The sequence below is a fragment of the Dipodomys merriami genome, unplaced genomic scaffold (assembly GCF_024711535.1).
Source record: "Dipodomys merriami isolate MVZ:Mamm:240054 unplaced genomic scaffold, mDipMer1.0.p SCAF_5, whole genome shotgun sequence".
Taxonomy (NCBI): Eukaryota; Metazoa; Chordata; class Mammalia; order Rodentia; family Heteromyidae; genus Dipodomys; species Dipodomys merriami.
This window is the reverse complement of record NW_027206068.1, coordinates 47,908,566-47,935,417: the sequence shown is the minus strand read 5'-3', so window position 1 is coordinate 47,935,417 and position 26,852 is coordinate 47,908,566. Positions and strand designations below refer to the sequence as shown.

The window sequence follows — 26,852 nt, the reverse complement described above, 5'->3', positions numbered from 1 at the left end:
AGCCAGACTTTTATTTCCTATCTAAAAATAACCTCTTTTGTCCCAGATAATTAAAGATATCTGCATGTAAAATTCTAAGCTTCCCACAAGGTGATTAAAAATGGAAAAGTCTGTGACCTGGGATCAGTAATATAGCAGGGGAGAGGCCTGATTTAGGATTAGGCCAAATTGGCCTCATGCAGTGGATTTTTGGAAATCTACTGAGGATTTTCCTCCCTTGTCTTATCAGTTACATCATTAAAAGTTCTTATTTAAAAAATATATATAGACTTCAGTTTTGAGAACTATTTTTCTCTAAATTTCCAACTGAATTTTAAAACATACTAGGAAATTATGCAGAAAACAAACCCTTCTTAAAAGACTGTAGAAATTTGAGAGGAAAAAAAAATCCAGAGAAGCTAAAGCTTTCAGGACCTTGGAAATGACATGAGTTCCATGGATTTCTTTGTGCCTCCTCTATTTCAAACTTGGAGCTAAAAATCGCAGTCCAGCAATACCAGAGAGCACAGATTTTAAGGTCCTACCAAATGCTTTTCTAGCCATATTGAAAATAAAAGAACAATTGGACCTGATAAAAAAAAAAGTTTAGCAAAATCATAGAATTTGGCCATGTGCTTACCCACACCAGTAAATACCCACTATGATGATGCTATAGTGAGATACCCAGCACTCTGGCAGGGGGGTTCAGGGAAGGCCAAGAAGGGAACAGGGCCTTTGATCTCTGACAGCTCCCACCCCCATAATATAAGTGAGACAACTGGGGAATTAAAACACACCCATTCATATAAAAGTGACTACAAATCTATCATTCCATTGTCCCCAAAGATCAGGTAAGATAGATGGACTTTACTCTCACCTTCTAATAACAATGTGTCATACTCTCTTTTCTATGAAGAAGCAAAAGAAAAGAAAGAAAAGGGGAAAAGGCAGGAAAGCAGGAAGGCAAGGATAAAGGAAAGCAAGGAAGGAAGGAGGGAAGGAAGGAAGAAGGAAGGAAGGAAGGAAGGAAGGAAGGAAGGAAGGAAGGAAGGAAGGAAGGAAGGAAGGAAGGAAGGAAGGAAGGAAGGAAGGAAGGAATGCAGGCAGGCAGGCAGGCAGGCAGGCAAGTGATAATCTAAAAATTGACTTGGTTGGCTTAGTAGCCAAGTAACATTAAGAGTATTTTGTTTTAACTATATTTAGCAATATTTTGAGTACTTATTTACTATATTCCTGTTTTAGTAGCACAAGATATTGCAACTGATTATTCTACTTAATCCATTCAAACTACACCCAAAGCTAAATTAAACTTCCAAGAAAGCAGGATGTTTCAACCTGTTTCCTTATTACACTAGGCATTCCTCCTGAAGTGTTCAACCCCATATGCAAGAGATATTTTTCAGACTCATATACTTCAGAACCACAGGCCAGTAGACTTCACTTTGTGGAAACCATTATTTCCAAAATGATATAATAATGCCAAGTTTTAAAATGACTTTTGATCAACTAAAAGGAAAAAAATGAAGACTTTCTAGGTTACCTTTACACAAGCATCTAATTTAAAAGATAGCCTGAAAGATTCCACAAATGACTGTAACTGCAGCAGTGAAAGTATTTGTGTTAATTTGCCACATTACTGTAGATCCTTCTACCTGTGATTCTTAAAAATAGAGCTAGATGAGGTAAGATTGATTGGAATACACTGAAATGTGTGGAAATGTCACTGTAAAATCTGACTGCCCTTGTATAATTCATGTTCACCAATAAAACAAATCATTTTTGTGTGGAAAAAAAAAGTGTTGCCATGTCGTGTTTACTTTATATGTAGAGTAAGTGAAACATTTGTTTGCCATTTGTGGACCAAGAACTTTGACTGTTAAAAGAAATAAAATTAATTCATATTTTGCTTTGGCCTATGCTGTGATACACACCCAATAATCCTTATAAACTTGAACAAGAATATTCACTGTGGTACATGCTAAGTAGATTAGCCATGTCTTATCATTTATTCCCACTGTAGTGTATGTGGGCAGTGAGGTGATGAGCACTATTAGCAGGAAAATGAAAACTAAAATCTGTTGGTAAAACAGTAAACATAGAGTAGCATTTAACATGTGTTCTGAAATTTAAGGGGTGTACACATACTTGTAATTGTTCTTAGAGTTGAAATACTAGATGAATATATTCATTACTCTTTTTAACAGTGAAACTACCTACCTTAAAATAATTTCTTTATGAGCTTCCAGATGTGGCTTGGGTTTCACGTGAGAAGAATAAGAGGACTCTAAGCCTTTGTTATTCAAGGCCTTTATTCTGCAAGTATGAGCAAATTAAAAAAATAAGAACTTGCTTTTGCAAAAGAGAACATATGACAAGAACATTGATTAGTGAAAAGTCCTCTATATCTATCCCTCTTAAGCAATAACATAAGGCAAGAACATTTACTAGTGAAAAGTCCTCTGTAGCTCTCTCTCTTAAGCAATATGTGGTAGATGTATAGAGAAATAGATGATGGATAGATAAGATAATGGAGCAATGGATCAATGGATTGAAAAGTGGCTGATAGCTCATTTAACTCTCTTCTGCAATCACTACAGTTTTAAATTATTTTCTCTCATTATCATTTTCAGCATTCTTATGCCAATACCTGTAGACATATCTTCACATTAATTGCCAAAAAGTATGGTGTGCAAAAGAGCCCAAGTATGTCATAAAAATTGGAAAGTAAAGAAACATTTAGAAGCAATGAATACTCCCTAGTCACTGGTCAATTTAGGAAAAAGATAGAAAATTTTAATTCAGTCAACTAGTCTTAGATTTGGGTCACATATGTTAGGCAAAGATTCTGGAGAGCACTGCTGAGCCACGAGGCTGGAGGTGGAAATCAGTGCCCTCCTCATATACATGTGGCAACTCCAAAACCTGTGAACCAAGGACAGGAATTTCAGCAGAAAACACACAGTGACATTTTGACTCATGGGTATTAAATCTGCATGTCCCTTCCTCATGTGTTCAATGCAATTCTACCTAAAACTACAGCATTCATTGAGTAGGAAAATGAAATGTATAATTTTTAACTGTATCACTACTTAGTTGTAAAACAGGTAATAAAACAATTTTACAAAACTTCCAGTCCAGTTTTCATTCATGACATTATCCTGCTCTTTTTTTCTCTCCATCCTCTCTTTATCCTAGGATGGAGCCGAGGCATTAGAATAAATTCTTGGTGACACATTGTTAAGAATTTTCCTACTCAATACACATAGGAAAAATTTCTTTCTGACCATTCAATTCACTTATGTTAACCACTAAAGTTATATGAATGTTTTTCTTCCAAACAGCTTCAAAACCAGTGGACTCAAAATTATGCACTGGCCCTGTCCCAAATACTACACAGCTGTGCCACATTCCTTGCCCAATCGAATGCGAAGTTTCACCTTGGTCAGCTTGGGGGCCGTGTACTTATGAAAACTGCAATGACCAACAAGGAAAAAAAGGTATGTAATGGTAATATGACATGTTTGAAACATCCAGAGGCTGAGCTAAATCATCAATTATTTTAAAATGCCACCCTGAAAGAAGAAGAAGAAGAGGAGGAGGAGGAGGAAGAGGAAGAGGAGGACAAGGAGGAAGAAGAAGATTATGCCACTCTGGGTTCCTTGTAATTATTGACTTGTGATACTTTCTAGAATGACTAAAGAATATTGATTTCAAAAGCTGAATAAACCTAGTTGAGGGGCAGTGCCAGGAGACTGAAATGGAAGAACGCAGAAAACACAGATGGTTGGTAATTGGGACAAGATCAGCTGTATTTATTAGGCCACCCTGGAGAGCTAAACCTGCTCTGCCCTAACTGCTTAGATAAGCAAAGTAATGCATGCAAATGTTTGTCCCCTTATCTGTAAAAGATATGGAATAGTATCCATCACCTGGATTGGCTTTCAAGAATCAATGAGGTGATAAATATAATTCAAGGTCCAACCCATAGTTAGTGTCCAGTAATCAGAACTCCTTATTACTTAAGATAATAAAAGTATTTTAAGTGATTATTTTTTATGCAAATGACAGATCTAAGTGGAGCAGATAAACGTAATGATTTACTTCATGGTGGCTTGCTCGCCTTTCAAAGGGAAGTTTTCTACTGGTTCTAGTATATTCACATAGCATAAACAGGCTTCCCACGGGGGGAGGCAGCACCTAGGAGCTGGTAAAGGATAGAGCAGAGCTGTGATCATTCCATATAGGAGCCACAGCATGGAACAGTTTAAAATAATAGCCCTTTCATCTGATCTCAAGTATTTCTGAATAATTTGAGTTTTCATTGCTCCTTTGAAGGTTCTGTAAATAGAAAGGGTTCAAATTAACCAAAATCTCTGCCACCCTTCTTGGTTCCCCTCATTCCTAAATTCTCAGCAGATTAAATGTATGACTTTTTCTTTTGGTATTATCTGTTCTGTAGTAACCTCTAACCCAGACTCTTTTTCCTTTGTGTTTATTCATTCATCTATTCAATAAATAGCTTGTGAACTCACATTAAGCTACAATTTGGAGTTACTGTATACCTTAATCCAGCATTAAACCTGGCATTTTATTGAGGTTTCTGAAATATTTGACCCCTGATATTAACATTCAGTATTTTGGTTCCTCCAATGACTCAGGCTTCAAACTAAGAAAGCGGCGTATTATCAATGAGCCCACTGGAGGCTCAGGGGGAACAGGAAACTGCCCTCACTTACTGGAAGCCATTCCCTGTGAAGAGCCATCCTGCTATGATTGGAAAGCCGTGAGGCTTGGAGACTGTGAACCCGACAATGGCAGGGAGTGTGGGCCAGGCACTCAAGTTCAAGAGGTGGTGTGCATCAACAGTGATGGTAAGACAGATGCATGACAACATCCATAGCAATCCACTTAACCTCGGGGTTGTGCTGCTACTTTATGTTAAATTCTTGTGTCTTCTCTCATAACTGGTTCTGTTTACAGAGAAATAGATATTTCTCTCTATGTCTCTTGGTTCTCTGTCTCTCTCTCTGATGATAGTAATAGAGAGATCCAATGAATATTAACAGAATATTTTAAAATTCAAAAACACAAAAGTTGATATAAAGAGTTAAACCATCACCAGGACAAGAATATATTAAATTATCAGATTTTAAAATAGCAAGGAAAGATGATAGTTTTGTAAGTCATATTGTTATATTTATCACAGAAAATGAAATGTAAAATCACAGCAGGTTGTTTGATGTGACCTGAAATATTTTTTGCCCCCACATGATGTATCTTATTTTTATTTATTTCTTTATTGTCAGGGTGATGTACAGAGAGGTTACAGTTACATAAGTAAGGTAATAAGTACATTTCTTGTCACGAATGTGTGTCTTAATGATAGAATTGAATCTCTGGACTTTGAAGTCGGGTGGCTCCTCACAGTCTAGGGTTTCTGAATAAAACTTCTCCTTGTCGCTGTGGGCCTCCCGGCTAAGAAAGCACAGAATCAGTGAAGAGTGTTTTCTGCAAGGAATTTATTTCTTTCCCAGCCAATAGAAATTACTTTGGACATTACAACTAATTTACAACTATCTTGGTATTATCTCTGGCAAATGGTTTTTGCATTCATCCCAAGAACGTTGCTTCTGTTTGGAGGAGAAGCTGTACCCTCAAGCAATCCCCGAGTCCCATTTTGAAATCACAGGACACCCCAAGAAACAGTTTAAAACCTTGGGACCTAGCATCTCTCAGGGTTCTTTGAGTTCTCAACGCTGTGTAAGTGCACATCAGAGAAGTAGGAGCAGTAAACCCCAGGGTCCCGTAGTTTGACAGTTTATGCTGTTTACAGCATCTGCAAGAACATCCCGGTGCCCCCTCAGGGCCCCTGGAGCATCTGGTAACAGACATAATTCCTCCCATTCTATTTTCTTCCAGCAAGCGGAATTGTTTTCTTCTGTGACTCAGTCACTGTTCGGTAGTAAAGAAAGATGCTCTCTGGAGTGAAAGACTGACAGACATTGCTATTACTGAAAAATTAGCTTTTCGACATTGAAACATACAGTGTCTTCTTTGTCTGGCCTCCGCCATAGCCGTGTAAAACAGCATGAGGTGGAATCGGAGCCAGTGCTTGCTGGAGGCTGAAATGTGAGGACAGAAATTATTGATCCAGATCTTTTGTAATAAACTTTAGCTATTCCTGTCTATTGAAGAGATGATTAGTTATGATACATCCTTTCTTTCGTCTTTCCCTGTTCTATGGTACGGAAAGGAGAAAGAGATTGACAATCTCGGATTGGCATACAAGAAAAGAAAGCAAAAGCAGCAATTTTGGTTTCGCTTATACTTCCATTTCAAAACTAGATTTGGGCTGGGCATACATAAAGTTCAGTGGTGGAGTGCATGCTTGTCATTTTGAAGATTTATGTTTGATCTTCAATACTTCTAGAAAAGAAGAATTCTGATTTGGATTAGTGACATTCTTCTGTTTTCTAAATTGCTGAAACAAAGGAAAGGTCCTATTTAACTCCCGTTGATACTGCTTTTTTTTTTTTTTTTTACTCAAGTCACATACATTTTCTTGTCCTTCTAAACATATAGGAGGAATTAAAATTCTAGGTATTGTGAAAGATGTGAAGCAAAATGCTAAAACAAAAAGTTGACTATGCATGGAATTTCTATCTCTCTGTTATCCATAGAATGCTCAGATCTATCCCATTATGTGCAACAGTTTTCGTGACTATTTGTACAAAAGTTGGGTACATTTTGTAGGAATAGAGGTACTTCCTATTTAAAACTATTAGTAGTCATTTTTATTTTTTATTTTGTAATACAGATGATCATATCTTCTGTTGTCTTGTGAAATTAAAAATGAATTTCATATGTCCTATTGTTTTGGAAAGTCATGTTTGTTATAACCAAAAGGCAAATTAGTAATGCACAGTATGCATAAGCTGATTTATTTTGTCTGCATCACAGATGGAATGAATTAAATAGCAAAGAGGTTTGCAAAAAAAACATTCACTTTATTATTATTGTCTTATACTAGGACATCTCATCCATCATTAAACTTCACCTCCAATAAATTCTTCCCTGAATATTAATTAGTTCATATGCAATTTAATACTTTAACTGGCTTTACTACAGTGGTGTACAAAATCAAGGAAGTTATTTTTTGTATAAATTCAAGATCTGACTATGTTTGAGTCATATCTGCTGATAGAATCCTAGCAAAGTCCTGCAGACCTGTAAATACTACTCCAATGTTATCATGTGGTCAAGTACTAAGTGTTTAGCAGCTGCACCAAATGTTGTTTTGTAATTAAATTGGGCCCAGGGAATTAAAGTTGATTAGTAGTGCAGACTCTACCCCCAGGCCTGGCTGCAGTTATGGATTTTGTTTTATAATTAAGTTAAACTCTGACTAGAGACATGAAGACTTAGAGCCTGTAAACCTAGCTAATAATAAAAGGACTTCTTTTTGTCTCCCACATTGCTCACAAAGTTCACAACTTTGGTAGTGACTGAAAACATTTTAAAACCTTATGTTCCTTTTTCTGGACTATATCTTTGTTGTCTAGGCTTCCAGGGGTCATTGGGATTTGTTGAGGCTGTTTACTCTTCCAATGATTTTCTAAGGAGCAGAGTGGATGAAGAAGACAAGAGCAGCTGGGGCTGTGTGGGGGGGGATGGTGCAGGTTATATAGAGTCTCTACAGGGGGACCCAACAGAACTACAGACAAAAGGGAGATCAAATGACAGTTAGACTCCTCACAAAGATACGTTCTGGACAACAGAAATGCAAAAATCACATGAATGCAATTCCAGATTTTTAGCACAAATAAAAGAACTACTCCAAGCATCTTTATGGGGAAGAATCCTAAAGATATTACACCTTGGAAAACACCACAGTTCTGCCCTATTTTAATTGTTTCTACATGTATGTGTTTTATTTAAAGGTATAACTTTGGCAAGCCAATAGTATTTTGATTCCCCAATTGGTTGGATAGTGTCAGAATAAAAGCCATTAAGCTGGAGATGGTGGCGGGGGCGGGGGGGGGGAATGCATTGTGTTATTCATTCCTTCAGACTATATAAACAAAATATTGTTCCCAAATTTTTCCTGGTTCTGTTGAAAATAGTAAGTCATATCACCCATCTGCACTATTAGTTATTAACACTGATCCAGATGAATCTCAAAAACAATCTTCTAGTTTGCATTCTATTGTTTTATAACATGGCAGGTCTCCAAATTTTAAATGTACTCTGTGTCTCTTTATAATTTTTTCCACACTAATCAAAGTTAATACTCTCATAATTGACCAAGATTTATTTTTCCCTGTTACTTTACTGTTGTTTTAGAGGTGGCATAAAGAGGGGTTACCTTTACATACATCAGTCAGTAAATATATTTGATCAAGATTTTTATGAAATCAAATATTGTGGAGGTATGGTATTGTGGTAGAGTGCTTTCCTGGAAAGTGGAAAACCCTGATTTCAAACCCAATACTGCCAAAGAGAATAAGAAGCTGAACAGCAAAGCGGGTGTTTGTCAGATTGTGTTTTTCTGTGAACTGAAAGAAACAACTTAAGGGAAAAAATATACTATTTTACTCATAGTTCCAGAGATTTCAGCCCATCATGGTACATACAGAATGTATGGCACATGCAGAATGTATGGCACAGCAGAGCAACTCACAGGCAGGAAACAGAAAATGAGACTCGTACTAGCAAGTTCTCCTGTTCCTCCATTTTATCTCATCTAGCTCCTCAGCTTGTGGAACTTCTTCTCCCCTTAGTTAATCCTGTCTTGAAACATCCTCACAGGAGCATCTAGAGGTGTACTTTACTAATTTGGTCATCTATCAATCCAAGCACAACAAGGTTAGTCATTACAGAAGATGTGTGTCTTCTGTGATGAACCATCCTCAGATTCATTGATTCATTAGAACTCAAATGATTCAGCATACAGTTGTACTTTCAACTGCTCTATTACAATCGGCAAAAGTCAAATGCATATTGGGCAAAGTCCAGAGAAAATGCACCCACCTAGGATAACAGTGTGTAGTGACAATGTGTTTCCTTGCCCACCAGTGAAACTCACTGAGCCAGGAATCCTGGCTCAGGATAAAATCACCTACCACATACCACATTAGAGTCTCTATCAGAAAGTAGATTCTCAATGTAAACTATACTTTAAGCACAGGGGTCACTCTTTTCATATGGAGAATTGTGAAGTTCTTTAGAAATTCATAGACCCAAATTCAGGCCAAGGGTCAACCTTATGAATAAGAGAAGCTAAGGATAACAGTCTCTGAACTGCTGTATGACCCCTTTTCTACCCAGAAAAAAAATAAAGACTCCATTTGTCAAAAGTGTAAATTGAACCTTAAAGATTGATGTTTTAGAAATGAAGAAGCTGATTCTTTGTAAACATTCTCATCCTTATCAGTGGCCCACAACTGCTATCTGAAAGGAGGAGGGTAAGTCCCAGATACTTCCAGCTCTTCATATTAAGCAGACAGCCCTAGGGCTTAAGAGCAATCAGCCAAAGGTGAAGAGTCAGGCTTTTGGAACTGCATCGGAAATTGGTACAGAAATATTCCAGAAACACTGTCCATTACAGGAGACACTCCAATAGTAGTGGGAGTAATGTGCATTGATAAATACGTAGTCCTCTCTACATTACCTTTATCTTAACAATATACAGCAGCTGGCTCTGAAAATAAAGTAGGAACACCTTTTAATTTACCTCTGGCAATATGAGAAGAGATACCAGGAATTTGCAAGTGGTAAAATATTTGTAAGAGTAAGAATTCAGCAGGAGAAAGAGAAAAATGTTGAAGAATGCTGACACAAACTAGAAATCTCCCCACATATTAAATATGTGACTCAATGTCAAAGTGATTTCATATACTACCAGTTTCTTGATGTCTGGTACCCTCTTTTGCTCTCAGAAGTTTGGACAATGAGTTGTATGAATACCTCAGAAATTACTGGTAATGTTTAAAACGAAGAAAAAAAGAAAGCATTAAGAAAAATATTAGCTACATGAACATCATTGGAAAACATAAACCCCTTGCCACTGAGAAGATTCTTCGATTTCTGATCTAAAGTATTTCTAAGCCTAGAAAACATGAAGATCCACACTCTACAGATATTAAAATTGTTTAATATTTAAAAATGCTTGGATATCTTTTTTGCATTCTTAAGATTGAAAAAATACATTTGTAAATATTTCTGCTTCTTTCTATTGATGAATACACTTTATGCTTTATTTTATCATTAGTTGTATCAGGAATAGACAAGAACATCATAATATTTTAAAAGAAACAATAGAAAGGTAGACAAAATTTGTTTAACTATAGAATAGATTTAAGATTTGCTTTTACAACTTAGGTGGGGCTCTGAGCTCAGATCAGTACAATTGTCCATACAGCAAGATGAAAACATACTGATTGCACAAGCATTCTCTGGGACTGGATTCTACTTAACACAGATTACACAGCCATTACATGGAAAAGCCAATCTTTTAAATGCAAAGAACTCATCCTATAACTGAATCATTTTTTTTCATAATTTAAGTAATAAATCAGCTTACAAGTTTCCTTCCTGTAGAATGCTTTACCATTTAATGTGTTTGGAATATAATTATGTTGGATACTATGCTTAACTCTAACGTCTCATACAATTAGAATCATCTAACAATATTGGTTGGAGTTTGTTTCCTGCAATTAGCCTGAGATACTTTATTCAGTTTGTTGCAAAGATGAAAGTCATTATAGCCTTTTAGAAAATGTAATACAACAGAGGATACTTCTGTGTTACTTTGTAATGATCACATTTTATACAAGACTTAAAAAATCAGTTATCAAATTTCCTGGTTTGTCTCTAGTTAGTTTATATCTCTACATGTATTATAATACACTTTGATGTATCAGCAATATATATTTACTTTTCCTTTGTATACACCAGCATGATTAGCCCAAAGTTCTTTTGAAGAGTAATGTCATAACAGAATGTGATTCTATAAAGAAATTTTCTTTTCTTTTACTTTTGAAGTAGAGCAGATTTAGTAAAGACTGAAGAATGTCAGGTGCTGTAATCCTAGCTACTCAGGAGGCTGAGATCTGAGGATCGAGGTTCAATGCCAGCCTGGACAGGAAAGTCTGTGAGACTCTTACCTACAATAAACCACTAGAAAACTGGGAGTGGTGCTGTGGCTCAAGCGTTAGAGCGCTCGCCTTGAGTTGAAGAGCACAGGGACAGCGTCCAAGCCCAAAGTTCAAGCCCCAAGACCAACCAAAAAGAAAAAAAAAGACTGACGAAGCCTTTACTAATAACTAAATTGATTTTTAACATTAAACAATATGTGTTCCACATTGACTCTTAGCTACCACAGATAGCAAATATAAGAGAAAAGAGACTTTTCACTTTGAGTTATCATTATGATGTGGCAGCACAATCCAGAGCAGCAGTTTTCCTTGTATCTGGGTTAGCGAATAGCAGATTTGATTTGTTTCAATCAAATTAGGCAGGCATTTAATTATTAGACCTATGAGATATATCTCATTCCTTGACATTATCCAACTTTGTGTATTCTTCTTTGATTCCATTTATGATGAAACTCTCATTTCGTACGAAGCTCCTTACAGTCAGTGATTCAATACTTCTGAATCTCTTCCCACCTGTCAGGCCCTGCATCATTGAATGATTCTTCTGCAGCAAATGGTCTCACAATCAATGGCTAAAAGTAGGAGCCAGATTTCTCATAGTAAAGGAATAAGGATTTGTCTTAACTCTTCTAGTACACTTATTAACACCATCCCACTCAGCAGGTTGTCAATAAATCTGTGATCCATCACTAATGTATTTCTTTTTCTAATCTCATGTTGTCAAAAAGTTACCCTCAATTTCTCCTTAGCTAAGCTTTTGTTCATACAAATTCAAATTTGTCTGATAAATCCTGACACCAAATTGTACACTCTATTATATCCCAATACACCTTCAAATTCCAGTACTCTCAAGTCCTAGAGCACTGGAGCAAAATAGCTGAGACATAAGAAGAAAATATTAAATAAACATGGAGTCATAAAATATGAAAACTTGAGAAATCCTCTTGTATTATTGTATCATTATGATTGTTTTTAGTTTCTTTTCCAGATTTGGTTTTTTTTTTTGAGTACAACAAGTACACCTGAGTTCAAATATGAAATGTATTGTTATCACTCCATTAATATAAGAAAGTATCTGAGATAACCAGCTTATGAAGAGAAAAGATTTACTGTGGCTCACGGCTTATTCAGATTCTAGTCTGTGATGATGGGACTCATTGTCTCTGGTAGAAGTGATGGGTAGCAATGGCTGGTAGTATATAGTGAAGCCAAACCACTTATCTCATAGCCAGGAAGCAAAAGAGGAAAAGAAGAAGGTACTGTGTTCTAGTACAAGAACTTGAACACAGAACCTCAAGCTTTCACTCAGCTTTCTTACTTACGGCTGATGCCCTACCACTTGATGCTCTAGTCTAACACTTTTCTCTGGTTAATTTGACATGGAGCCTCTCAAAGTTTTCAGCTGGGCTAGATTCAAATGCCTATCTTTCATCTGCGCCTATTGAATAGCTAAAATTACAAATGTGAGCCACCATTACCCAGCTCCAGGATACTTCTTAAAGTTCCTAAAACTCTTACCAGGGCCACTCTGGACACCAAGCTTTTGGAATATGGAATGTTCAGAATATTCTATTGTGGACTTTGTCATGTTATCTAGCAAGTTCCTTGACTTTTTTGTGACTAAATTTCCTCATCAGTAAAATGAATTATAATATAATCACTATGCATAATGTTGTTGTGGAGTATGAATGAGTCAATAGCTAAATGCTACAAATTGTTCCTAGCACATAATAGGATCCATTGAATTCTGTGTGCTTCCCATTATTCCTTTGAGTCATCTGTAAAAAAGGAGTTAGCTAAACACAAAGAATCTTCATCTTCTTTCTGGATTTGGTTTAAAAGCATTTATTAGTTACTTATAACTGATCAAATCTCATTCATGTTTATAAGACATTCATGAAATAAATGATTTTTTTAAATCACATGACTGTGTCCTCGAAAACTGTTTCCAAAACAATTAGGTATTGGAAATTATAGACCTATACTAGTAAAATTTTAAAATAGGAAATGATTTTCCCCAAACCTAAGGAGACAGTTTTCTGAATTAACCATTTCTTTGATTTTAACTATTATTCAGATAGTAGGGTCTTCTGAAGAGAATTAAGGTTCTTTTGATAAAGTTTGTGAAAATAATTATTGTGGCAATGTTACTAGAGCACATATAAAATTTTTATTGTTTGGAAACTACATTAAATTTAATCTATGTAAGATAAAGGAATATTAAGGTAGACTGGAAAAAAAATAACAAGAAAGAAAAGCTATAACAATCATTGAACTTTAAGACTGTTAGTACTGAGCATTTAAATTAGTTGTTAGCAGGGAAAATATATCCTCCAGGAAAAATCACCAAGAAACCGCACTGAGAAACAAAAGAAAAGATATTACTCACCTCTGATTCTCAATCCGAGATTGTTGGAATGGAAATGAGCTATAAAAAGCCACAAAATCAATATAATAGTGCACTTTTTTGACATTCTTACTAATCTGGTAACAGATTTTTAAAAAACTAAATTTAAGTAACTTTACTAGTTAAATTGAGTCAGGCAGTGGTGGTATTTGCCAATAATTCCAGTATTTGGGAGGTTGAGTTCCAAGGACAATCTGGACTACATAGTGAGACACAGTCTGTTCTCTCTCTCTCTCTCTCTCTCTCTCTCTCTCTCTCTCTCTCTCTCTCTCTCTCTCTCTCTCTCTCACACACACACACACACACACACACACACATACATAAATGCTAAAGGCATAAAATTGTAAAAGATATTAATCTATGATATAAATTAATCATGTGCTGTTTGCCCCTTGAAAATGCATTCTGTCTCTTCTGTCATTATCTTCTATAGCTCTGCTTTCTCGATGATAAGTTCATTTACCCTACACATCTGTTGGGAAGTTGGCTAGGTTTGATCCCACCTCCCATCCAAGATAGCCATCTTCTAGGCCACAGCAACAATGTAAAATACAGGCATGTGACTCATTGTGGACCAGCAGAGAGAATACACCCAAGAGCTTGGCAGAAAAGAACTAGGTGGACAACAGAGAATGTGGCATTGCCACGGTATGAAGTTGACAATAAAAGGAAGAGTAAAGAGATACAGGTGTTTGCTAGTGTCATTTGAACCATTGTATCAATCCTCTTGTGAAGCTTGTTTTTTATTTGTTTGTTTCACATGTGATTTTTTAAAGAGACACTTTTACTATGTAGACAAGGTTGGCCATAAACTCAAAATCCTCCTACCTCAACCTTCTGAATACTATATTTTGCACTTGTTATATGGGTGTTTTACCTGTGGAATCACAACCCTACCACATTTTGCTTTAGTTATTCTTCAGATATTGTCTCAAGCTTTTTACCGGGGTTTAGGCTTGGCCCACATCGCTAAGATTATAGCTATGTACCACTACAATTAGCTTATTTATTGAGATGGGGTCTTGTTCACTTTTCACCCAGGCTAGTCTCAAGTCATAATCTTCCCAATCTCCTTCTCCTGAGGAGCTTGTATGATAATCTGATTCCATTTTTAATTTATATCTAATGCAATGACCAAAACAAGTAAAATATATTCATTAGTTTTATTCTCAAAGAGGACTAAGTATTATGCAAAGAAACCAGACAGTCCGTTGTTGTTCGAATGAGTGACAACCTAGGATTCTAGTCTCATATATATCCACAATGAAGCTTAACAATGGTTTACACTATTTTTTCTTAATAAATCTATGAGAATATTTTTCAAACCCTCAAGATTATTCTAAGGGGAACCCATCATGGGATTTCATTTTTTTCTTTCATTTTTTTTTATTGTGAAAATACTGTACAAGAGGGGTTACAATTACATGGGCAAGAGTCAAGCAGAAAAGGTCAGATACTGTGATGTCAGGAAAATGAACCCTTAGATGTGTATTTTAATGTTTTTTTCTTTCATGCATGTGTTTCTAAAGCATTTATAAGATTATCTCTTTGTTGCTTTGTATGTCCCTCCCCCACAGTATAACCCCTGCTTTCACTATATTTGATGTCAGTATAACTTGTGGAGGAGATGGGGAAAAACCAGTTGTTTAAGGATACAGGTAGACCTGTTGCAACAATGAGAAGTACAAGTTGTCATGTCGAAAATGAGCTTTACAACGTCGGTGCGGGGGGGGGGGGGAAGGGGGGGAAGGAGAAGGATTGGGATGGGGGGGAGGGGGGAGGCTGGGAAGGGATGTGAAGGGTAAACAAAGGAGGAGGCTGCAATGCTTGGTAAGAAATGTACGCATTATCCTGCCCATGTAATTGTAACTCCTCTGTACAGTATGTTCACAAATAAAATAAAATTAAATTTAAAAAAAAAACAATTACATGGGCAAGATAATGAGTATATTTCTTATCAAGCATTGTAGCCTCCTCCTTTGTTTCCCCTTCCCATCCCTTCCCATCCTCCCCCCCCACCGCCTCCCCACCCAATCTACCCCCCCTCCCCGCCCCCCCCCCCCCCCGCACCAAAGTTGTGAAGTTTGTTTTCGACATAATGACTTGTACATATCATTGTCACAATGGGTCCACCTGTATCTCTATTTAAATGATTTGTTTTTCCCCTTCCCCTCCACAAATTATACTGACATCAAATACAGTGAAAGCAGGGGTTATACTGTGGGGGAGGGACATACAAAGCAACAAAGAAATAATCTTATAAATGTGTTAGAAACAATCACATGAAAGAAAAAAACATTTGAATACATATCTTAGGGTTCATTTCCCTAACATCACCTTATCTGACCTTTTCTGCTTCAGTCAGACTTATACTAGTTATTGCAAATAAGGGAAACCATGGGACCTATGTTTCCTTGGGCCTGGCTTACTTCACTTAATATAATTTTTTCCAAGCCTTTCCATTTCCTAACAAATGGGGCAATGTCATTCTTTCTGATGGAGGCATAGAATTCCATTGTGTATATATACCACATTTTCTTGATCCATTCATCTACTGAGGGGCATCTGGGTTGCTTCCATATCTTAGCTATAGTAAATAGTGCTGCAATAAACATAGTCATGCTGGTAGCTTTAGTGTGGTCTTGTTTGTAAACATTTGGGTAAATGCCCAAAAGTGGGATTGCTGGGTCATAGGGGAGCTCTATGTGGAGTCTTTTGAGGAACCTCCATACTACTTTCCAAAGTGGTTGAAAAAGTTTACACTCCCACCAACAGTGCAGTAAGGTGCCCTTCTGTCCACATCCCCTCCAGCATCTGTTGTTATTAGGTTCTTGATTATAGCCATTCTAACTGGGGTGAGGTGGTATCTCTATGGCTAGGGAGATTAAGCATTTCTTCATGTGTCTATTGGCCATACTTCTTTCCTCTTCAGAGAAGTTTCTCTTTAAGTCTTTAGCCCACTTATTTATTGGGCAGTTGTTTCTTTGAGGATTTGTTGTTGGGGGATTTAATTTTTTGAGTTCCAAGTATATTTTAGATATGGGACCCTTGTCTGTTGTATGGCTAGTGAAGATCTTCTCCCAATCCGTAGGCTTTCTATTTATCTTGCTAGCTATGTCCTTTGCCAGGCAGAAGCTCTGCAACTTCATGCAATCCCATTTGTCCAACCTTTCTTTGATTGTTGTTTCCCGGTCTCTATTAAGAAAATTTTGACCTGTGCCAAGGAGACCTAGGGTTTCTCCTATTCCATCCTGTAATGTTTTCAGAGTGTCAGCTTTGATTCCTAGTTCTTTGATCCATTTGGAGTTGATTCTGGTGCAGGGTGATAGATAAGGATCTAGCTTTAGTTTTCTACAAGTAGTTAACCAATTTTGCTAGCACCATTTACTGAAGAGGCTGTCTTTCTTCCATTCTATTTTTTTAGCTCCCTTATCAAAGATTAGATGGCTATAGGTCTGTAGGTTCATTTCTGGGTTTTCAATTCTATTCCATTGGTCCTGAGGTCTGTTCTTGTGCCAGTACCAAGCTGTTTTGATTACTATGGCTTTATAGTAGAGTTTGAAATTTGGTATTGATATTCCTCCCTCAGTGTTCTTTCTGTTGAGGATCATTTTTTGCTATTCAGGGTCTTTTATTGTTCCATATGAATTTTTGGATTGCCTCTTCTATTTCCTTGAAGAATGAAGTTGGAATTTTGATGGGTATTGCATTGAATTTGTAGATAGCCTTGGGAAGTATTGCCATTTTCATGATGTTGATCTTTCCAATTCAGGAGCATGGGAGTTTTTGCCACTTTCTAAGTTCTGTTTTGATTTCCTTTTTCAAGTTTTTAAAGTTTTCATCATAGAGGTCCTTCACTTCTTTGGTTAAGTTAATTCCTAGGTATCCATCATAGGATTTCTAACATGTTAATTTCCATTGATGAATTCACAGTGAGAAGGGTACAGAGCAACAATCCAGCTGTTTTTCTCCACAGAACATTTGATATTGGATTATAAAATATCTGTTGTCCTGTTAGGCACCAGTGGTTCACACCTGTAATCCTAGCTATTCAAAAGGTTGAGCTCTGAAGATTGTGTTTTAAAGCCAGCCCAGGCAAGAAAGTTTGTGAGACTCTTATCTCCAATTCACCACTAGAAAACCAGTATTGGTACTGTGGCTCAAAGTAATAGAATGCTAGCCTTGAGTAAAAAAAAAACTCAGGGACAGAGTTCAGCTCTGAGTTCAAACCCCACAACACACACACACACACACACACACACACACACACACACACACACACACACACACACACACACACACACACACACACTCAAATTCATCCTAACCAAAGCTGAACTGGGCCAGCTGAGATGGTGGAGATGGTGACACAAGCCTTTTTTGTCCTTTTTATTGTGTATTATTTGCCAACAAGACCTTCCACTATCTTTTTGTTTTCTTTACTTCTATCCTTCTCTACATTTTTTTTTTGTTGGTTGTGGGGCTTGAACTCTGAGCCTTGGCGCTGTCCCTCAGCTCTTCAGCTCAAGGCTAGCACTCAACCGCTTGAGCCACAGCACGACTTCTGGTTTTCTGGTGGTTTATTGAAGGTAATAGTCTCATGGTCTTTCCTGCCCGGGCTGGCTTTGAACCAGCTCCTCAGATCTCAGCCTCCTGAGTAGCTAGGATTACAGGCGTGAGCCACCGGCACCAGGCCCTTCTCTACATTTTTGAGATAACATTTTATTACTGGAAATCTTTGTGGAATGATGAAAGAAATGACACAATGTCACAAAGTGAATGATTTTTCATTAAATTCTAAAATGTCAACCATGAGTCAGAGTGGTATCAAGATTTTCACCCGTGGAATTCACACAGAGCTTCTCTAGAACATATAACTCAGGAAACAGATCCAGCATCCCATAAGAAAGCTACTGACTCCAAAAGGTTCTGCTTTTATACACCATATTTAAATATTAAAAAAAAAACCTGGTTGTATTAGCTTTTTGAGGATTTGTGACCTAGGCTCATTCATTCTTTCATTTCCCATTCATTAGGCCTGCTATGTTCTAGTCATTACAACCACATTGAGGATTTGTGATGTAGGCTCATTCATTCTTTCATTTCCCATTCATTAGGCCTGCTATGTTCTAGTCATTACAACCACATTTACAATTACAGCACTGCCTCATCTATCTTCATCTACCCAGTATCTTGTTGGCTATGGAAAATATCTAACTTAATCACTTTAATATAGTGTAATTGGTGCCTAATTTCCAAAATTATACTTACTTGGGGTAGTAAGGGGCAATGGGGTTAGGAATGCTATCTTGTGGAGTCATTGGAGATTTAAAAGAGGAGATGATGTTCTCATTACCTTACTTATGTAACTGTAATCCTTCTGTATATTACCTTTATAATACAACTTAAAAAAAGGAGATGACTTGTGCTAACTTAAAGAATAAATACATCTTGGAAAAAGGTTCATATATTTTAGGCATAATCATAGCTGTCAGAACGCACAGATGCTTAGTCAACTACAAATATTTAGGCATACTGCTACCTAACTTTTGTTCAGAATGTTGGGGAGATGTGGAACTGGACTCCTAGCTCAAGTGGTAGGGCACTGGGCATCTGAAAAAGTGGAATGAAAGTACAAGTCCTTGAGTTAAAGCCCGAGTGCCAATATGAACAAGGAGGGAAGGAAGGAGGAAGGGAGGGAGGGAGGGAGTGAAGAGAGAGATGGATAATGGGGAAATTGGACAGATAATGGGGAAGTTGGAGGAGGTCATTTTGGATGGGACCAATCATAAAAGCATAAGCAAATGGGTTAAAGGATTCTATATTTCTATATTCTATATTTCTATATTCTATTTTTTCCAATAGCAGAATAAAAGGAGATTGAGAGGGATGCTGTGGCTATTTTTTTTTATAGACTTAAGACTTCTGTTTGGTTGTAAAAACAAGTTTGATATAGAAATAATTTGGGGGATTTTTATAGAGAAATATTTTAGACATATAAAACTGGTAGAATATAATTGATTGTTCTTAACTTTTTATTATCTTATATTTTCAAATTGACATGAAAACCACTATGCTACTTCTGTATTTTAGCACATTTGTTTCCAATATTGTTTCTTAGGGTGGTTTTAAATTAAATAATGCAGTGCTCTTTAGATAGATGAGATTCAGGCATGATCTATTGATTGCAGTTAGGGGAAAATGACAAACCAAAGTTGATCCTGAGTCATAAAGAGTGCTTTACCTTTGTTCCCAGCACAATATCCTCTGTCCTAATTTGATAAAAGCATTTTCAAATGGATTTGCTGATGGCTTAAAGTACAGTCTTGGTCAATGGAGAGGTTAATATTAAATATGAAAAACATGATAATGTGTTTTAAGAATTTGCCTTTTGAGTGTTGGAAAGTGAAAGTGTTCTCTCTTTCTGAAATTAAGAAAAGCAAAGCAGTTATCCTGATGCTTCTTTTTTAAAAACAACCCTGTAATCATTTAGTCAAATTTAAGTAAGAGAGCAAACAAAGAATGCTTCTTTTTTGGAACTCTTCTTTTATAAAATTGTATTTCACATTGATCTGGGGTATGAGTTAACTACATATCCTGAAGTAAATCATTGTTGATTTTCTTTTCACTTTTACCCTTTCTTCTAGAAGATAAAAGCAAAAATTCTTTTGAAATAAAGAGATCCCTATTTTTGTTTATTTGGCCACCCACCTGTGTAAGGAGTTCTGAACAATGCACCCTAGGAGATTTGTTTCTGGGCTGGCTACCCACAAAGTGATTATTCATTTTGTTATTTCCCTTCCTTTCCCCAAATTAGAAAAATGTATATATAAGTTGCAGGATACTGGAATCAGATACAGTGACAACAGGGGTTATACCCAGCGGGAAGAAGATACAGGATGACCCATTGTAACAAGACACTATGATGAAAACGAACTTTACAACTTTGCAGGGGGTGGGGAAGGTAGGGGTAAAACAAAGGAGGAGGTAACAATGCTGGATAGGAAATGGACTCATTGCCTTGCTCATGTAATTGTAACCCCTCTGTACAATATCTTTACAATTAAAAATAACTATTAAAAAATTAAAAAGTGATGATGCATTTTAAGAGGATTAGCTTCCACTTAAGCTGCCCAGAAACACTAAAAAGTATTCATTCTAAATGAGAGGAGTGGCTGGTTATTTTCTATAACTAAAAAATATATGGAGGCCTTAAATATGCTTCCATGGAAGCAGTGAAGGATAGAAGATAGCAGAAATCCTGGGACACCAATCCTTCTCTGCAGAGTGTGCACTGGTTCTGGTAGCTATTTAGAACATAAGGTAGGCAAGGTGCCCCCAGAATTTCTAGTACACTGCCTAACAGCACCTCCTTAAGGGCTGGATTCAGAGCATCACCACAGAACCAAGATCCCCTTGATGTATGGTTACCAATGTAATGAGAACACTGTAAATCAACAAGACAAGTAGATGGAACATATCTACCTTTATTCACCTATATGATAAAGACAATACATTCACTAACATCTATTCATCATTAAGAAATTTAGCCTATTGCTTTACAGTTAAATTAGTCTCACTTATGATAATTGATACCACATCTAGTCAGGAAATCATACTTTAAATATAGACTTACAAAAAATGTCTACAGTGTGTACTAAAGGAATAACAGTGAAGTGTCTGTCCAAAAGAAGATCTAAAAAATAGCAGGAAAGAGTAAATAATAATAAGATAGCTTTTAGTAGGTGAGGTTTAGCCATTCTACTATTTCGTAGTAGGACTTCTCGATATTCTGGTTTGCTGGTCTTCCTGTTTGTTATTGCTCCCTGTTCTATTTTTTTTTTTCATCATAATGAGACATTTCCACACTTATTTACTTTGTCTATCCATCAACTATTTTCCAAGTCAAGTTTGCCTTTTCAATGCGATGAAATTTCAACAATTTTTACAGTTACATTGCTTTTGTCTCTAGTAGTCATTATTATCAAGAACCAAAAAGTAGAAAGCCAGGTTGGTAGTTATGATTCTGCTATCAAATAGTTTTTATATACTATATAGACTCTTATGAGTATTTTCATTCATCCAAGTTCAACACCAATATACAACGGAAAATACTGTATCTTTAGAAATTAAGCAAAAAGAAACACATGTTGTTACTAACAAAACACGATTTACCCTAACTTTTCTCTGTAGTTGAACTAGAAATAATTAATCTACTTTTTCAATTCCTTTTACTTATTTGACATTCAAATTCCACATGAATTTATAAAATACCTTAATAGATACAATGGAGAATGATACAGAAAGGACAGTATAAGTGTAACAAAAGAAACATATTACATATACACAATATTATATAATAATTATCCACATGTATATGTAATATAATTAAATGTTTATAACTCATTCACATTTTCATTTTGCAATTACTTTTTTATTTTTTTAAATTTTTATTTATTTTTTATTGTGAAAATACTGTACAGAGGGGTTACAATTACATGGGCAAGATAATGAGTACATTTCTTATCAAGCATTGTAGCCTCCTCCTTTGTTTCCCCTTCCCATCCCTTCCCATCCTCCCCCTGCTCCCCCACCCAATCCTCCCCACCCCCCCCCACCAAAAGTGTAAAGTTCGTTTTCAACATAAGGACTTGTATTTCTCATTGTTGCAACAGGTCCACCTGTATCCTTATTTAAACTTTCATATTATGGTGAAAACAAAAGAGACATTATAGAAAAATAAGCCCTCTTAAGGAAAGTGAAACTGATGGGTTGATAGGAATTTTAAAGAATTCTTTTATATTATTTGCATAGTCTTGGCATAATCTAATTTTGGGGGGGGGGAGGGGTCGGGTCGTGGGTCCTAAACTCTGGGCCTGGGTGCTGTCCCTCAGCTCTACAGCTCAAGGCTAGTGCTCTACCACTTGAGCCACAGCACCACTTCCAGCTTTTTTCTTTTTGTTTATGTTGTGCTGAGGAATCAAACCCAGGGCCTCATGCATGCAAGGCAAGCGCTCTACCACTGAGCCATCTTCCCAGCCCCATAATCTAATTTTTAAATTTAATCTTATTTATTGTCAAAGTGGTGTACAGAGGGGTTACAGTTACATATGTAAGATAATGAGTACATTTCATGTCAAACATTGTCACCCTCTCCCTCATTTTTCTCCCAATTTCCCACCCCCCAACCCTCCCCAAGTTGTAAAGTTCATTTCTTGTGATTATCACTGCTGCATTGGTTTGTCCTTTGTCCTTTGTTTCTCCATTTTCTAATCTAATTATTATGATCCATACTTTAGATTTAAATATCTTATTTTGCATTTCACTTGTAATTTGTGATATGAAATCTCCCAATAAGATTAAACGTATTCTGTAGCTGTCAAGAGCAGTTTTTACATTCGATCATATAATATGATAATGAACAAATTTTTTTAAATGAACAACTTTAACTAATCAAAAAAGGTCATGGATAAAGAAGGCCATTGATACAATACCTAAAAATAGTATGTCTTTGTTAAATCTAATATTTAATCATGGGAATGTTTGATAACAAGCTATACATTGGAAAATATTCTAAATTTTTATATGTAATTTTCTCTATGCTAAATTGTATTTTCCTGACTACTACCTATATTGAAGCCACTATCACTGAGGGTACATGGAAAATAGAGTAACATTTTTACATTACACTGTAGAATACCTTCTTCATGGAAATTATGAAAATGTATTTACTAATATTTTAAATTTAAGAAAGTTTAGCTTGCCTGGAATTATCCTACAGACAAAGGATTCTGTAACTTAATATCTCTTTGTGTTGAGTGCTTTAAAAATAACATTTATCCGGGCGCTGGTGGCTCACGCCTATAATACTATAATCCTAGCTACTCAGGAGGCTGAGATCTGAGGATCGCAGTTCAAAGCCAGCCCGGGCAGGAAAGACCGTGAGACTCATATCTCCAATAAACCAGCAGAAAACCAGAAGTGGCGCTGTAGCTCAAGTGGTAGAGTGCTCGCCTTGAGCTGAAGAGCTGAGGGACAGCGCTCAGGCCCAGAGTTCAAGCCCCATGACTGACAAAAAAAAAATAATAATAACATCTAGAACTAAGGTCTGGGAAGTGACTATAATCATTACATAGTATTTCAGATATGCAAATATTTATTTTAACATATTATTACCAGTGTCTCTCCTTCCGCTGCATCTTTTTAACTAGTGCAACTCAGTCTTAGGTATTGTAGGTCACATTAAGATCTCTTGATCTCTTGGAAACAAATAACCTATAAATTGATCAATGTATTAGATTCATATTTCCATATCTCTCACTTCCAAATGTCGAAGTCGATGCACACGTGGTGGACACCTGTTGTATGTCCATCCTCTGCTTCCCCCCTCCTCAGTCATTTGAAGCACATTCAGCCAAAGCACACATTATGCTCTGAGAAGTCTTTTCAAGCATGTACCCCAAGCTTGTGACCTCAGCATATCTACAGACTCCTTACAAATCACATTGGTGAATATAAACATTTTTTTAAATTTTAGTGTCACTCTGCTAAGACTATCCTAGACATATTCTCGTTACCACAAATAAGAGAAACCATGCAGATGTTTGGGTCTGGCTTGCTCCACCTAATATAATTTTTTCCAAGTCTTTCAATTTCCTTACAAATGGGGCAATGCCATTTTTTCTGATGGAAGTGTAGAATTCCATTGTGTGTGTGGAGGGGGGGAGGTGTATCACATTTTCTTGATCTATTCATCCACTGAGGAGCATCTGGGTTAATTACATATCTTAGTTCTGGTAAATAATGCCATCTGAGCATATAAAATAATGCTTATTGACATGTTCCAAGATATGGAAACAAGAGGTCTTTTTAGAGTACTGTTTGCAGTAATTTCTTTTTTTTTTCTTTTTGTTTTATTCCTTTTTGTCACTGTTTTTGATTCCTGTATCCTTTGTCTTGTATATAAGTTTATCTGATTTGGGAAGGTACAGGAATCACAGAAACGGTGGGACAAAGGATGAACCAATGCAACAGTGATACTCACTAGACACTATGTTGGAAATTAATTCTATAAGCTAAGGAAGTGGGGATTTCGGGAGGTGGGAGTGAGGTCTGGGGAAGTGAGAGAAAATGAAGGAGGGGCTAACACTGCTCAAAAAGAAATGTACTCTTTATCTCACTTATGTAACTGTAACTCATCTGTACATCATAACATTTAAAAGTATATTATTATTTATGTACTAAGGTCTTTGAACCTGTAAGGTTATATAAATGTACCCTGCAGGTGTACCTCTTGCAAAGGTTTTGGAGACTGGAAAAGTGACCTGAATGACATCTTTTTCTTTTTTTAGATTGAGTTTATCTATTTTATCTTTATTGTAAAGATGATGTACAGATGTGTTACATTTACATAAGTAATAAGTACATTTCTTTTTGAGCCCTGTTTCTAATCAGGAAGAAGTATAACCCAAGTTGAGAACTCCCTATATCTATCATATATATATATATATATATATATATATATATATATATATATCTTATACACACATATATGTGTGTATATATGTTCAGAAGTTTGAAATGTCTTACTGTATAGTATGCTTGTTATCACTGTGGTCCTGAAATCAGATTGATGGATCATATTTGAAAGCTCTCCAGTTAAAGTACAGAAAATTTCAATCATTGTGTTGTAGAGGGCAATATTGTCAGTTATTCTTAAAATAGCAGAGTCAGCATTCTGGTTTCCTATAAGACCTTTCAGTGTATTTGTTGACTGGGGGTGTGGATATTGATCCCTCTTGTTTCCATGACTAAAATTGATTTTCCCCCTCTCCACAGAGACCTTTGCCTGTCATCAAGCTTACTTTTTCTCTTGTGCTAAAATGATATTTGATCAGATTATTCAACAATAGGCGTCATTGGTTGAGCACAATCGATATGCTATGCTCACTGAGTTTATAGATCTTTGTAAATGAAAATTGGAATGGTTCAGGTTCCAGTCAGATTATTCCAAAATTGGAGACTTTTTAAAATAATTTTAGCCTCTTTTCTTTTTATTTTGTGTGTTGCTAAAATATTACATATTCATATTTTACTATGACATCAATCAACAGTCATTTTCCACGTGTTCTAACTTTCAGGATACTATAGTATATATATATATATATATATATATATATATATATATATATATATATAATATACATATATTTAGCAGATGCTACAGTATATATATATATATGTATACACACACACACACACACACACACACACACACACACACATGAGTCTTACTTTAAAGAACTTTACATACTGCTGGCATACATAGGTTAAATGCTGAAATGATAACTGACAATAAAAATCATGATTAATCTTAAATTAGTTAGGCTATATAGTAGTCCTTTTTTTTACTACATTGCTCTATTCTATCATAACTAATTTTAATAATGGCTCTCCAAAGGATTCATGATTATTGAATTTTACCAAAAAAAAAAAACACTTCATTTCATGAAACTAACAAATTTTAGAGGGAAAATAGTTTAAGACGATTCCATTTGACTTTAATGCTTACATTCTTACAAAGTACCCAATAGATGTTACTTAAGTTCAAGTTAGAGGCCTCTTCTAGCCATGCTATGCAGAAATATTTTACAGATTACTATGAAATAGGTTCAGCTTTTCAAGAAACAGAGCATACAAATAAGTTAAGAAGGAAGAGATGCTCTAAGTTCAGAAGAAAGAACACTAAGTGATATGTAAGGACAACAAGAAGAGAATTTGCCTTCTGAAGAATTGAATATACTGATAGGTCCAGAGCAGAAATTTCATCTGGAAATAGTTTGAACAAAACTCTGATGAATTAATAAGATAATATTATAGAAGTATTTCCTCCAAATGGCTTGGAACTTATTCTTGAATTTATTAGAACTTTAAGTAAAATTCTGGAGAGAGAAATTTAATGCTATCAAATGCTATATTAGGACTATTCTGTTAACCCAGTGAAACCACAGGAAAGATACAATATTTGAGAGTCTGGAAAAGATTTAAGAAATTTAAAACAGTGCAAAGACAGAGGGCTAGCAAGTTTCAATACCATGGAACCAGAAGAATGTAGGTAAGTGATATTTTAAAGGACAAATCAGAAAAGTTATTTGAATTGAAATTTAAATTGAAGACATTGGAATTGAAATTTAAAGACATTGGAATTGAACACATTGGAATTGAAATTTGGCATAAGGATGAATTGAAGTTAATGGTTAAGAGCTGAGTTGGGGAAAGGTGCTATAATGATAAGGTTTATGTAAATTCTC

At 36.0% G+C, this 26,852-nt stretch overlaps 1 protein-coding gene across 3 annotated transcripts in view; it reads left to right on the top strand.

Moving 5' to 3' along the window:
- The window catches only part of Thsd7a (thrombospondin type 1 domain containing 7A), a 336,736-nt gene that overhangs the window by 192,923 nt on the left and 116,961 nt on the right, over positions 1 to 26,852 (top strand). For 2 of the 3 annotated variants that reach the window (XM_069996587.1, XM_069996586.1), the window contains 2 exons: positions 3,321 to 3,476; positions 4,638 to 4,850. The exons of the other annotated variant lie outside the window; for it this stretch is intronic. In XM_069996587.1, the coding sequence (XP_069852688.1) occupies positions 3,321 to 3,476; positions 4,638 to 4,850 (369 nt within the window). The remainder of the gene's footprint in view (positions 1 to 3,320; positions 3,477 to 4,637; positions 4,851 to 26,852) is intronic. 3 annotated transcript variants of the gene reach the window in all.